Source organism: Lagopus leucura, unplaced genomic scaffold (assembly GCF_019238085.1).
Source record: "Lagopus leucura isolate 7727_CA_CO unplaced genomic scaffold, USGS_WTPT01 Super-Scaffold_100029, whole genome shotgun sequence".
NCBI classification, from domain to species: Eukaryota; Metazoa; Chordata; class Aves; order Galliformes; family Phasianidae; genus Lagopus; species Lagopus leucura.
In genome coordinates this window covers 315,350-329,735 of record NW_024962280.1, presented here as the reverse complement: position 1 = coordinate 329,735, position 14,386 = coordinate 315,350, and the positions used below count along the sequence as shown (strand labels likewise).

The 14,386-nt window shown below is 45.8% G+C and overlaps 2 protein-coding genes across 8 annotated transcripts in view; one reads left to right on the top strand and one right to left on the bottom strand.

Annotated features, from left to right (window-relative positions):
- The window catches only part of MED12L (mediator complex subunit 12L), a 102,615-nt gene that overhangs the window by 69,509 nt on the left and 18,720 nt on the right, over nt 1-14,386 (bottom strand). For 3 of the 5 annotated variants that reach the window (XM_042881045.1, XM_042881046.1, XM_042881048.1), the window contains exons 11-15: nt 12,944-13,075; nt 11,888-12,014; nt 9,279-9,493; nt 8,156-8,260; nt 7,287-7,463 (exon numbers count right to left, since the gene is read on the bottom strand). In XM_042881045.1, the coding sequence (XP_042736979.1) occupies nt 7,287-7,463; nt 8,156-8,260; nt 9,279-9,493; nt 11,888-12,014; nt 12,944-13,075 (756 nt within the window). The remainder of the gene's footprint in view (nt 1-7,286; nt 7,464-8,155; nt 8,261-9,278; nt 9,494-11,887; nt 12,015-12,943; nt 13,076-14,386) is intronic. The other 2 variants (XM_042881047.1, XM_042881049.1) reach the window with 1 other exon arrangement.
- Nucleotides 2,368-6,163, top strand: GPR171 (G protein-coupled receptor 171). 3 transcript variants are annotated; one of them, XM_042881058.1, is made up of 3 exons: nt 2,368-3,085; nt 3,177-3,289; nt 4,539-6,163. In XM_042881058.1, the coding sequence occupies exon 3, from the start codon at nt 4,582-4,584 to the stop codon at nt 5,524-5,526; it is 945 nt and encodes a 314-aa protein (XP_042736992.1). In that variant the 5' UTR covers nt 2,368-3,085; nt 3,177-3,289; nt 4,539-4,581; the 3' UTR covers nt 5,527-6,163. The 3 variants fall into 3 exon arrangements, with proteins under 3 accessions (XP_042736992.1, XP_042736993.1, XP_042736990.1); XM_042881059.1 differs by lacking the exon at nt 3,177-3,289; XM_042881056.1 differs by having other exon boundaries at nt 2,368-3,289.

The following is a 14,386-nucleotide window of genomic DNA, read 5'->3' as shown; positions in this document are numbered from 1 at the left end:
TAAAGGGAAACTGTACCAATGCATTAAGCATCCACAAAAGCTTTCCAGAAATGACTATGGAAGCTCTCATTTTGCATAACAAAGAAGTTACAGGAACAGAAATAACACCTATTACCTTTCTGCCACTGTATGTTACTTTAACCCAAACAGGTAGTGTCTCAGGGTGAATACTTTGTTTAAATACACTGTCTTTGTAAGTTTTCCAAGGCTGTGGGCAACTTCTCTTGGTCTGACATCACCAACCTGCAGTAACAGTACACCACCATCCTTGACCATGAACTCCCCGACTCGCACCAAAGCTTTGCAGGCTCTTCCTTTCAAGTAAGAGAATAATTTGAAAGGGAAGGGAATCTTCGGATTTGTAGGTGACTTCTTATAATTGATGGCAAAAACATTTGGTTCCTTATATGAGATGGATTTTATTTGCCTACATAAACCTAAGTAATTGCATATGTCAAAATACAGCAGCACACAGTGATGAAATCCATGTCTGCAATTCACATTTGTATAACTTTTTTTTTATTACTTTGCAAGCTTTGGGGGGAAAAAAACCCAAAAACTATTGCTACTGAAGAATTGTCTCTGCATCCTACCAGTTTGCCAACGCTACAATGACAAAAATCTACACAGAGCACCTCAGATGAAAGCATGCTGATGCCATACATTGTTTCCAGAGCAACAATGAATTCCGAGCTTCTGATGAGTTTCAATTAAAAAACAAAAAACAACTCCCTCCAGTAACTTCACTGCTCAGGAAACATTTTGAGACCACTGACCCTACAGCAATCCAGTACTCGGGGAGACGCAGGTCTCGAGGAACTCCATTATCCAGCCAAGCTTCTGCTCCACGTTGCCAACCTTGCTCTGCTGTATAAACCAGGACGGAAAGGTACATTGGTAAGTTAATTCTGTGACATTTTTCCCAGCACACCATGTCTCAGATAACCCTGGCAAGCAATTCAGACACCCAAGTCCTGTAGTCCCACTAGGAACCAGCTCTTGCCCTGCCCACATACTTCCCTAAAATTGTTGCAGTGAAATTTATGGGTAACCGAGGCTAAATCAGGTTCCCATTTGAGGGGTTATGCTTAGCAAATGGAAATCCTTCCTCCAAGCACTATTTAAGGAGAAAAAGTTCATTACACAACATTCTCAACATACAAAAAATCCCATGTGGGCTGAAACCAGCAATGCGGCTCCTAGGTTAGTTGTGCAAGAAGCCATCTCCAGTAATGATTGATCTCTACTACAAACAACAAGAACATCTCACCCAAGGGGAATCTGATGCCACTTGTTGGTACACAGCAGACCTTGTAGTCACAGCCAGCAGATGCAGCAAGGGCTACACGTTACAGCTGCCAGCTGCAAGCCATGGCACAGCAGGGCAGGCCTAGCGCTCCTGACACAAGGCTCCGAGGGGCCCAGGGAGCTGCTGGCTGCTGCACTGCCTGCATGGTGCGCCTCGCTCTGCCAGCTGAGCTCTCCCAGCACGCCCAGGCCCTGCTGAGCTCACACCACATCACAGCCAACAGGTCGGGACCCCTCAGAAGGGGCCAGCAACGCACACACTGCTGGGCACATCTGCTCTCCCTGTGTGCATAAATAGAAATGCCAGCAACTCTTCTCTTCATCACAAAGAGCTATTTCTGCACAGAACTCGTAACAACAACCCTTGTGCCAAGTACACCTACATTTTTCACTTACAATGCAGACCTATTATAGTGGGATAAGACTTTTTAAACTGTTAACAAAAGCCACAGAAATCTTTAAAAGCAGACGGTGGATTTGTTTGCACGTGTTTGGGCACAGAGCGCATGAGTGGGGCACAGGATGGGGCAGAGGGCGCAGATCACTCCCCAGGGATGCGCTCAGCGCTCACCTCACGGCCCCGCACAGGAAGAGAGGGAAAATCCCTCAGGACTGATTTGCATCATCTGCTCACCACCGTGCCTCGGAACGGCTCCAACTGCTTCTCTGAGTCGAAAAGCTGAAAGAAAACTGACTCTTTGAGAGGGTTGCCTGCCTATCATCACGCAAATGACAGAAAATCACAAAAAAGCCAGTGCTTCCCCTGTATTGTGCCCAGCCGCAAGTTCTGCAGTCAGCACACATCTGTCTGACTTATACATCTGCAGGCACACCAAGCTCGCTGAAGACATCAGAAGAGAGGTAAACCCAAACCCTCAGCAGCACAGACCCAGGCCCGGCCCAGCCCCACAAGCACAGAATACCAACACAGTCCCACTGGACCCTGCCCTGAGGAGCGCACTGTGAATGAGCCCATGGCAGCCCGCGGAGAGGCAGAAAGCACAGGCAGCTCCCCAGGGGCCAGCCCCAGATGGGCCAAAGGCATCCCTCAGTGCAGCGTCCCCACACCCAGAGCCAGGAATGGGCCGAGGGCTGTCACAGGGCACAGTGTGTGCAGACCCTCACCACTGCCCTCACACTGCGCCTCCGCCACAGAGCCCCACAGCTCCAGAGCACACCAGCCCGCTCCCACCCACGGCAGCTCACAGCCCTTCCCTCCCTCCAGCCTCTCTCCATCCCAGTCTGCACAACGGAGCTGGCCTGTATGGGAGATGCACAGAAAACAGACCAAACTCTGCATTTCAAGTTAAAAAGTGGTACCGTGCAGCTTAGCCTTGCACGATGAGCACAACAGCATAACATCAGCCCACATCTGCTCAAAGCTGACCAAAGGAGCACTCCAGATTAAGAAGCTTTGCAAACATCTCAACAAATATGGTCTGAACTTTCAGCCTATGACTAAATCTAAAACCAGACATTCTTAACTTGGTTTTTCACATGGCTCTGGTGCACAGTATGTAAATTCCTGAGGATTCTCAACTACCAGGGCACTAACAAGACAGGTTTCAGTGCCAATATTTTAGTAGTGCCTGGCAAACCTCTAAAGGTTTTAACTCCTAATAGAAGTACCTCCCCCCCAGGTCACACAGTGCTCCCCCAGCTGCCCCCACTGGGCTCCCCATCCCCGTGCATCCCCTGCCTGCACTGTAGGAAAGGAACAACCACAGCACCAGAGGGCAGCTCCACGGGGGCTCACATCCTGCTGTCACTTCTCCAGGTAACTTTCATGTGCCTCGGTTGCTTGAACGCTGGTTTTAATTGCGTCAGCCAGAGCATTTAAAAACCACAGACATGTTAAAAAAAAACAGCAGAGACAGCAAGGGGAAAACATTAACCTGCTCTTGCACCATGAGAAAACATGCTGAGAGACACCGAATGCTAACAGACTGCTGCTCCGGATCCTCCCAGGGCCCTAAGACAGGTACGTGCTTGTCAGTCCTTGTCTGCTTCCCTCTGCCTACACCTCGGTAAACCCAGGGCTTGAAGTCCAGCCGTGCAGAGTGCAGGCACAGCAGGCCCAGGAGCCCAGCAGGGCAGCTGTCAGCAGCACCCAGCACAGCGCGCACGTCGGAGCCAGGCAGCACTGCCTGTGCAGGGGGACGCCAGCCCTGAGCCTGGGCTGGGCAGCACTGCCTGTGCCCAAACCTGCTGTGAAAGGGTACATCTGCAAGACAGCAGAGGCCAGCTAGAAAGGCAATGCCTTTCTAGGCATTTTAAACCACCCTACAAGTATCTGCAGTCAATTGTATTTACTGAAACACAAATTACGTTCATCCGGATATGTGATTTACAGCAGAAAGCAAGTGTGAAAATGCACCACTTCACTTGTGCATTAGACAATCAGAATAATGTAGTGCTATAAAAACTGATGCAGATTTAGGCTATTTGAGGTGCCCTTCATCCCAAGGAACTCTAGTGTACCTCCTGTGTAGCTGACACTGTGCTGCAGTCCGTCAGCGTAGCAAACAAAAAAGTGTGGCTGCTGAGTAGCAGATTTAGTTAAAATAGCACAATTTCTACTTTCCTTCCCTCTAATTTCTAGTGAAGCCTAAAAACAAGGCAAACAAAGTTATTTGATAGTAGCTTTTTCCAAAACATGCCTTTTTTTAAAAGGCTTGATTTAAATCTGCAATTCCTTTATCCTCTGCTCAGGTGAAAGAGACAGCAAAAACGTAGAACTGAGAAGCACTGCCCGGCCATCCAGCCAACGCATTGCACGTTGGCTTGACAGGGCACTAACCTCAAAACTTCTAATATACTTTCCTAAAGCGAGATTGCTACAACATTACCCTTCATTTTTAAACGCAGCTTCACCTGCCCTAAAGCTGCAAAGTTTCGTGTGACCGTCTTTAACCAGACGCTTAACCTGAAGCAGTTTCGTAGCTTTTGTGGGTTTGCTTTTTTTTCCTGAGCCTCGCATGCAACCTGAAAGACTGCTCTTGTGGAAACACTGCTGAGAAGAAGTCTATATGCTTCCAAGAACAAATCCTATGCATTCCCAAACATTTCTGACAGGAGAAAAAAGCTCTCTCAAACATTTGTGAAGCAGGATGAGAAAAACGCATATTTTGTCCTGGCTGCATCTTCTCATGAAATCACACACACAAAACTCTCAGAGAACAATCAATATTGCTCAGAAAAGCTGATGTCTTCTCGGCTGTTTCTCGTAGGTTCTTGATCTCTCCAGCCAGCAAAGCACACAAGAAGTTCACAATGCCAAACAACGCTTCACAATGCTACATCAAAACAGAACTAGAACCTTTCACCTATTTTTACTACTTGATCTTTCTTACGGGTTTCCTGGGGAGCTGTTTTGCGCTGTGGGCATTCACACGAAAAGGTCAGAAGCAGAAGTGTATGAGCATCTACTTAACCAACCTCCTCACTGCAGACTTCTTGCTGACTTTGGCGTTGCCAGTAAAGATAACAGTTGACCTAGGCGTTGCGCCCTGGAAACTGCAGATATTCCACTGCCAAGTGACAGCCTGTCTCATCTACCTGAACATGTATTTATCAATTATATTCCTGGGATTTGTAAGCATGGATCGTTACCTTCAGCTCATGCACAGCTCTAAGATCTATCGCATTCAAGAGCCTGGATTTGCCAAGGTTTTGTCTGCAGTCGTATGGACAATGGTTCTCCTTATAACAGTGCCTAACATGGCTATTCCAATAAAAACCACTGAAGAAAGACCTAACGCAAGGTGCATCGATCTCAAAACAAAATTTGGGAGAGACTGGCACGTGTTTACTAACTTTGTGTGCACAGCAATATTCCTGAATTTTTCAGCCCTGATACTCATTTCCAATTTCCTCGTTGTCAGACAGCTCTACCAAAACAAATACAGCGAGAGCTACCCCAGTGTGAAGAAAGCCCTGGTGAGCATACTGCTGCTAACAGCAGCCTACCTGCTGTGCTTCCTTCCCTACCACGTCGTTCGCATCCCTTACACTCTGAGCCAGAGTGACACCATAACCAGCTGCTCTCTGAAGCAAACTCTCTTTCAAGCAAAAGAATCTACCTTGCTCTTTGCAGTATCAAACCTCTGTTTTGACCCAATTCTGTATTATCGTCTTTCCAGTGTATTTAGACTGAAAGTTAATGAGGCTTTTGTGGCATCCAAACAGGCAAAGGCTTCCACAGATGAAGAGGCATAGCACCAAAGCGAGCAGCGGGTGCAAATGTACTGATTCTAAAGTACCCAGAAAGGATGTGCAAACACATAACCTGAACAGCCATTGTGCAACTGGAAACAGCTGCTACCACCAACATTACGACTGGATGGATGAGAAGACTCACATCACCAAACCAGCAAAGCACTCGGTGTCGCTTTTTGGAAATATTGCAGCTATCAGTGCCAACCTATGAACAGTCAGCAATAATGTGCAATAAAGCTCGTTGAGACACACCCAAATACACATTCTTAGTATTTATGGTAAATACTTTGGGCTCTCCCTAAGTAAAATATTGTATTCTTAACAGATTGAAGAGCTTGGTGGAATGAAGTAAAGATTTGTTTCCAAATAGCAGCTCATGGCCTGCAAAGCTTCTCACAGACACAATTAACCCAAAGGCATTTTAAAGGGCATTACTTAATCTAGAACGCAGTGTTAAGCTCCACTGTTTAACAAACTATTGCATCTGCTTACATCTCACCCGTAATTCCCATAAATAAACCTTCTGTTCTTGTCAAGTTCCACTGCCCTCCTGTGTTGCTACTGCACTGAACTTAAAAACCAGCAACATGTGAGTACAGAAGTTTCAAGGCAACTGTAAAATGAGAATAAAGAGTAAGCAGAAATACTCACTGTGTGGTCTTTGCTTGTATTTATAAAAATTTATAAAGCAGTAACTAAAAGCATTTATGTATATATGTATACACACACACTATTATTTTTATTTATTTTTTACAAGCACTTCTACAAATAACGTATTTATAGAATAGATGATAATCACAGTGAAAAAACAATTTGCTCAGGCAAAGTCAAACTGCCAGGATTAACTCCATCTGACCAAAACTTCGGCAGAAACAAAAATAACTAACTTACATGGTGCAAGACATAAATCAGACTTCGAGCAAGCACTCAAAACCGGCCTGAAAAGAAACAGCTGATTCAATATTCTCATGAAAACAAATCACCTGTAGCAACCCAAAATTAAAGCAAGGAAGGCGGGAGGCCAGGAGGAATCACATCACACACCAGCTGACGCCTCCTGTACTGGTAGGATTCAACACTGCTTAACAATTACCATTGTTGTTTCTAAACAAAACCAGAACAGTTTGAGCAGACACTCCACTTCCTGCCCGCTCAGCCTGGGGCCCTCTGCCCAGCACTGCAGCAAACATGCAGTATCGTTACGTAAATAAATATCTAAAAATCAACCAAACGAGGGTTTGGGATCTGGAACGCTGCTCATGGAGTTCTCTGCAGTTCCCATGAGGTCCCAGGCCAACAGAGTAACAGAAGCAGCCCAAAAGCCATACTACAAACAAGAGGAAGCGGGAGGAAGGAAATAGCACCATTCCATCCATCACACTTCAGATATTTTAGTATTCATCCCTTAGTCCAACTACTAGATCAGATTTTCTATTTAGCAAACCTTCATCAAACCCTAGAATGTGGCATTTGCAATGTAGTACCATCTCCCTTCTCTGCTAGGTTAGCATAAATCACTACTGCTCAGGCACTTCTCCAGGAGCACGTTTTCCTTTGGTAAGATGAAGCTCCTGCACGTTGCACATCCTGCAGCACACAGCGGGCACGCGCAGCAGGAGCAGCCTCACGAGAGCTGATTGGGAGCCCTCGAATGAAGCTGGCTCTGCACCCTGCACATAGTGAACACTTCTTCCTTCAAGTGCTTTTATTTGCCATCACAACAGCCAACACTGCTCTGTGCCCAACCAGAATTCACTCACCAGAGGTATTGGGAAATGCGTCGCGTATTGCAGATGACGAAGGAGGTCGTAGTTGGATGGAAAAATCACTTCTCTGAGCCCTTCCCTCTTGACTGACTTCTCACTGGCAACCGAAATTCTTCTGTCTAAAGAAGAGTTCATGTTCTCACAGGACTCCCCAGGCATCGGAGAAAAAATCTAAGTCATGTAAAACAAATGTTTGAGATAAGTAACCTCTAACTTTTTAAATTCAACAATTCCAAAGACAAGATTATTTATAAGCATCTGAGCTTTTTTCAGAGATAGACAAAACAAGGGCAATGGTAATCTGTGCTGAAATGTAAGCAGCTACATATACAAGTTATATTTCTACGTGAATCTCATTGTTATCAGACAGGTTTTAAACTAGAAGTGTTCCATGAGGGAAGAAATAACCAAAACATTACAGTTCAGAGCAATTTCTACACATAAACAGTTGGGACACAGAAATGAGAAAATCCAGAGGGAATACAACGAACAGGGTGAAGTGGGAGGCGATGGAGGACAAAAGACACTGCAGCAGGCGGGCATGAAACCATTACTATGGCAGATGCCAAGCGCACACAGTGTGTCCAGTATCCAGCAAGTGGGCAGAGAGAAGGGAAGGAGCATTAGTGTGCATCTGCATGTACATGCACAACAAGGGGCTGCACAGAAAAGCCATGTGTTGCCACACAGTGCAGATGCACAGAACAGAGGCGATGCACTGCCAGAACACAGCAGGCGCCAACAGCACTGGCTCTTGGTGGAAGCAGCCAGGCAGCACGAGGGGCACAGAACGTTCCTGGTGACAACAGCAGGCAGCAAACACAAGCACCAAAGGCATGCAGAAAGCCAAAAGTTAAACCTACTGCAAATTCTGAACCAAAATCTGCCTTAAAGTCACCCTTGTCTACATCATCAAAGATACTGGTGGGTCCTGAGTCAGTGCCCATGTGCTCCATAATGCTGTGATCCTAAGAATTGTCAGAGAGAGAAACAAGCATCAGTCGCACTGTACTGATGACCTATTCAACTGGTCCCAGGTAAACCCAAGCATTTCACCTACTTAAGAAATAAGAAAAAAGTAGTGATGTTTGGAAGCTTTCACATACTGCCTTTTGATTCGCAGAAGTACTTCTCAAGCCTAAATCCATAAAGCAATAGAAGGGAGAAGGGGCTGAAGGAGATACAAAGGTTTACAGCATATCCCTGCAAGTAGTTCTGCTCCCAGGCACACCTACAGAACGGGACTCTTGCGCCTGCAAGGTTTACTTGGACAACCCCAACATCCTAGGGCAAGTTTGGCCCCGAGCCCTATGTAAGAGATGTATAAAAGGAATGAAAGGTAAAGATGAGAGAAGCTTTAGCTGGCCGCCAGCTCCACAGGCACTGGGAGCAGCACAGAGGGCTGAGTCTCATCATCCAAGTCCAAATGTAGCCCACGTTCTGCAGCTTAAAGGTGCCTTCTTTTTTTCACTCGTTTTAGCAAAGATGGACAAACGCTCATCTGATGGAAGACTGAGGACTGCACACGAACTGTGCACATTGGAGTCACAAGGATTTGCTTTATGACCCAGTTCATACGGACATCTGTGGCTGTTCAGCACACAGCGAGCTCCTGACCCCTGCGAGCAGCTGAGCACAGCTTCCTCCAGACTCCTGTGAAAAGCTCTCCTTCCTCCTCATTAGAGTTTACCTGCACTTAAGTTTCTTCACATTTCACTGCTAAATTCAGAAGCCAACATCATGCATTTTTGTTTGTCCAGAGTTATTTAGCTCAGTATATTTTCACTAAAACAGCAATACTTAAGTTACAAACAAAAACACAGCTAAAGGATCACTTCCAGTCCACTTCCAGTCACAGATAGAAGGCCAGACAAAGGGAGATTAAAAATAAGTTAAAAAGAAAACCTGTATCTGAAATACCTTGGTGAAAAACCACATTTTATGAAATCAAGTACTGAACGTGGGAGAAACAACATGAAGCATTACCTCTATTTTAACATCATTATCCTTAGAATAGCGCTCATCCACAGTTTCCCCATTAGGTGAACGTGGTCTCGTAGTTGCAGTAATTGACAAGTCTCCACGCGATATTAAAGTGCACATGTATGCATCATGAGAGAAAACATCATGTCGAGTGAATTCGGAAAACAGCAGCACCAAATTCACAAACTCTGTCTTCTCATGGTCGCTATTTGGGTCAGCTAGCCAAAAAACAGAAAAAACAGGACTGTAACTCCAACATGGAAATACCTGGTTCTTAGCCACCCAACATGCAAATCCCAGCAAGTTCACGTGCTAAAGGTTGAGAGGTCTGATAAAAGTGGCTTGGGTGTCCTGGACGGATTATCTGTGCCTCCACAGAACAAACCATTTCCCACCTACTGGCACACAAGCAGCGTGGCTCTGCTTTGCTGTCAGCTGGAGGCACGTGCCAGAGCTCCAAAGGCAGCAGGTGCCAGAGCATCCCACCCCATCCGTGCCCGCTGCAGCTGCCATTGGTCAGCAGTTCAAAGACAAATTGAATAAATAAACAGACAGATAAAAAGAGGGACGGGAAGAGAGGGTAAGGACATCCCTTAGGTGCAGAAAAATTATTGTGAAGCTCTGGATTATAACAGGCAACTCTGTCCTTCTGCTCCAAAATTCTATTACAAGGGTAGATTTCACTGTTTTTTGACAATGCTTTTATATTTTTAATGGAAAAGCTTTTAAAGTATTTTCAAGGAATTCATTCTGCGTACTTCAACTTATCCACTAAGTGCAATCACAAACATCAGGAAAGAGCATATTAGAAACTGCCTGATATTTTGCCCATTAAAAGCAAAATGCTATGTATTTTTTTAATTAGGTTCTCATTTGTCCTAGCTATATTTAATTTGACTTGTTCTGTAACAAAGGAAGGTTTGCAGTAACACAGTTAACAGAAAACAGCTGTATACCACAACTTTACCTGGCAATAAAACCTCCAGCTATTGAGCCACCAAATTCAAATCAAAATACACTTAGAAGTCAGTTATGCAGTACGAGTTCAAACTAATTCGATATATAACACGTTTTCTATTTAGAATCTTCATTTGTTGTCAAACTGGAAGGCAATTTACAGATAAGCAGTTAGAACTACTTTAGTGTTTCCCCCACAGAAAACAGAGATGTTCTTTCAATTTTCACCCTAACCCGCTTTCTGCCCCTATTTTTGAAGCTCCTATTACCCTGCACTACAGAACTTGCAATGCTGAGCCCACAAATACAGCAGTTCTAATCCAAACCTCCCCTGCCCTGAGCTGCACAGCAAGCTGCTGGAACTGGCACAAAGACATCACAAAACCACACCTGTGCACTAAGTGCTGAGCCCTCAGCCAAAATACAGCAGTGGTGCTTTTCAGGCTTAGAGACACGGAAGCTCAAGCTCCACAAAAACAGCATCCCTCAACAAAATTAGTTCTGTCACGAAAAATCCCAAGGAACATTTCAAGCAGATAAACCACTGCTCAGCACTTCTCCCCGCCCTGTCCCACAGAGATGCCCACGTGGATTAGGATAAGACCACATCTGAAACGAGGAAATCAGAAACTCAAGTCTAAATAACACAAATAGTTTGCATGGTTTAGTAAAACTTGAGTCACTGCTGACACCAAAATAGAGCAACACCAACACTCCAAAGTCTCCAAAAACTTCTTCAGGTGTTTCTCCTTCCTCAGATGTTGAGAGTTCTCATCATCATGTTTCAAACCACTTAAAACCCACTTCAATGTAAGGGCACCAGAAAAAAAAAAAAGCGCTCATCTCTAGTACTAAAGATATGAGAAACACAGACTACAACAACACATGGTTTTATTAGACCAGTGCATTTCTTAGAGCAACCTACAACAAAGACCCTTTACTCAGCCCACCTATCTGTCAGCTAACAGCTTACAACTTTGCTACTTGTGTGCAATGCTCACTATGAATGTGCAGTAGAGTAAAGCTATAACGATCCCATCATAGCAAGGTGGCAAGGTCTTTGGCTGCAGCAAAAAAGAAGGAGTCCAGAGACAGCAGCCACAGATGCAGAAACAAAGGAAAAAAAGTTCCTCACCTTTGGAAGTCCTCAAGTAGTCAGGGATCTCCAGGAAGAGACACCTGGCCTCCACTGCCAACCCTTAAATGAGGTCTGAGAAGGGGTGGATCGTGGCTCCAGCCCTTCCAGTCACTCAGGTGTACCGCATGCACCTGAGCTCTCCTGGGCAGACCCTGCCTTCCCACCAGGTGCTCCATCACTGCTTCAGGCTGTGAGCCAGCATTTCCACTACAACTTGTCAAAAATGCGAGCATTTGATGTTAGCTATGCATATAGTGCCAGTAATTTCCCCAGATCTTGTAAGGCCTAAACAGAAATAGGTATTGCTTCTTCCAATTTTCATTTTGTGAAATAAGAAAGGAAAAAAAAAAGATCATGAAGAGCCTATAACAAGGCAGGAAATTTTAAAAAATAAGTGCTTAAGAGAATGGAGCAGATCATGACAGAAACCAAAACACCTGCCACAACCAGGCAGTAACTCCAGCAGTCAGGGGCACACCAGCTGTTTCTGACCTTCTTGGGATGAGTTAATACTCACACAGCGAGGGAGCCTGTGTGTCCAAAAACCTCAGCAGGACATTCTGGAAAACAGGAAGACTGGAACTTGTCAAGGAGGCCGAAGACAGAGATTCCTTTTCATCCAGGACTTCAGATTCACCACATCTCTGCAGAGTTAAATAAATAAAAAAGCGTGTGTCTATGCACAGACATGCAGAGTTCCAAAACTTACACGTGAAGTAACTATAGTGTGATTGTTTCCCATCTTTTCATAAAACCCAGTCTTGACCTAGAGTGACTTTTTTTCCCCTACTCAGTTTAGTCACTTCTGAAGTGCGGTGGTTTTTTTTTATCACTTTGGATGGCTTGCTGAGGCGTGCCTCTTACACGCACCTTCTGCAGTGATGTGCTCTCACATAAAAGCAAAAAAATTAAGATCCAGAACTTCCAGTTCAAAAGCAAAGGCAAAAAGTAGCTCCTCCCACTTGTGCAAATGACAGCACAGTACCAACCAGGGCCAATGCCTCCTCCCGAAGCCCCTCCAGGGCGGCAGCAGCACAGTCATTGCTGTGCACTCAGCATGGAGCTGAGCGCCATGGGGATGCAGCAGGGGAGGTGTTGGCTCCTGCAGGATGCAGCGTGGTCACTGACCACAACAGACAGACACAAGTTTTCGTAACGATGCCACTACAGTGTTTTGCTCTCCAATGCAACATTTTCACTTCTCCTAAAAAAGAAGGCAGTTCTACACAATGTGAGATACAAGTCACACCGCAGCTAGGCCTCAAAATAAACCCCGAGTCTGGAGCCGTCCCAGAGCCTCCAAGTGGGAGCACAGAGCCGCCCTGCGCCCCACAGAGCTCCCTCATGGCAGCATCCCAGCGGCTGGGCAAGCAGCTCGCGGACACACGGGGCTCACAAGGGCTCACAGATGCCATCCAAAACTGTAAATCAATGAGAAAATCTCCAGTGCTCCAAGTATAATCAAATTTACCTTGTTTTGCAAAGGACAGAGATTAAGGCAATCTTTCCTTAGAAATATCCTTGCTTTTTTAGTTGTACTGTTCATGCTATTCCAGATAGAGACAGGACTTACTTCTGCTTCAATTTCTGCTTGCCTTTTCTCCAGGAGTTTAGCCACCACCATGGCCCGGTGCTTCCCAGACCGCTTGCAGCTCACGGCCCACTCACACAGCAGCATCACCACGGCCTCGTCGCTGGGGGCTGCCTGTGCAGAACAGAGACAGAATGGCATCTCACATATACAGCCAGCAGGCTTAACTCTGAGCAAGGGCTTTCTGATGGATGGAGAAAGAAAGCAGGTTTTGTTCTTTATTACTAGTGGATATACAGGGGTGTTTCATTCATAGTATTTTCTAATACGATATGGAAGCAAAAGAGGAAAATCACTATTTTCTCACTGCTGAGAATCAAATCTAAACTGTCTTGTAACATAATGTCACTTCACAAGAAAAGGGCAAAATAGGAAAAATATCCAGAATCTCTCAACCACAGCTATTACACCGAGTTCATGGCTTCCTTGCACAAATTATTCCAGGCCTCCTCCATTGGCTTCCAGATCATTACCAGTACCCCACCTACACACACACACACACACAAAACAAACCCCAAAACACCACAACCACTGAAGGCGTGAGGATCAAACAACCAAAGTCAGAAAGCTCCCAACCAAACTGCTCATCTTACCTCCCACCTGCGCCTTCCTAACAGACGTTTTTAAGAACAGTACATATCCACATTTAGACAACCCATATTTTGTAAGAGCTATGCTACACACCAGCCATGCTTTGCCAGGTTATCATGCTTTTGCATTTTTGAGGGGGAAGACGGGGACAGCTTCGAAGTCTGCAATGCCTGCTGGCTCTGGCAGAAGCACTTGTTTCCAAGGGAACCCATTGCTGACGGATGGCTGTAAGTGATCATTCGCCTTCAAAATTACAGTGCGGATTCCCAAGTTCTGTATGTACACAGAAAACATCGGGGTATTCGTCCAGCCAAGAGCTGCACCCACACACCTCATACATGCTTAAAATTGGTGATTTCGGTACTTGGGAACTGGCACACACAGCAGTAAAGCCAGTTCTCAGCATACAGGTGATACTGAAACCCACTCATACAGACCTGTGTTGGCAAGGTGTCATCACCAAAACTCCACCTACACCAAGGTCATGGAACGTGGGCCATGGGCTGCAGCTGAGAGGCTGAGGAAAGTGCAGCTGAAGCAGCTGACCACACGGCACGGCTCTGCACAGTGCTGGAAGCTCCAGTGCTGGCTGCATGCTGAGCACAGGCAGCAGTGTGCTGCTCGCAGGGCCTCAGAAGCAGCCACAGCAATGCTCAGAGCAGCGTGGGAGGGCCGGGCTGCCGCCCTGCTGCACCGCTTCCTCCTCCCCTGGCGGCTCCCATGGCAGCACCTCATGATTTCCCCCTCTGATGCTGATTGTATTTACTTAATTAAGCACACCAAGAACGCAAGTCAGCAGCGCCGCTTGAAATAATCAGGTTCTGGATTTATCTA

Bases quoted from the DNA above. Each gene is read 5' to 3' on its own strand.
- GPR171 (XM_042881059.1), top strand. From the start codon at position 4,582: ATGCCAAACAACGCTTCACAATGCTACATCAAAACAGAACTAGAACCT.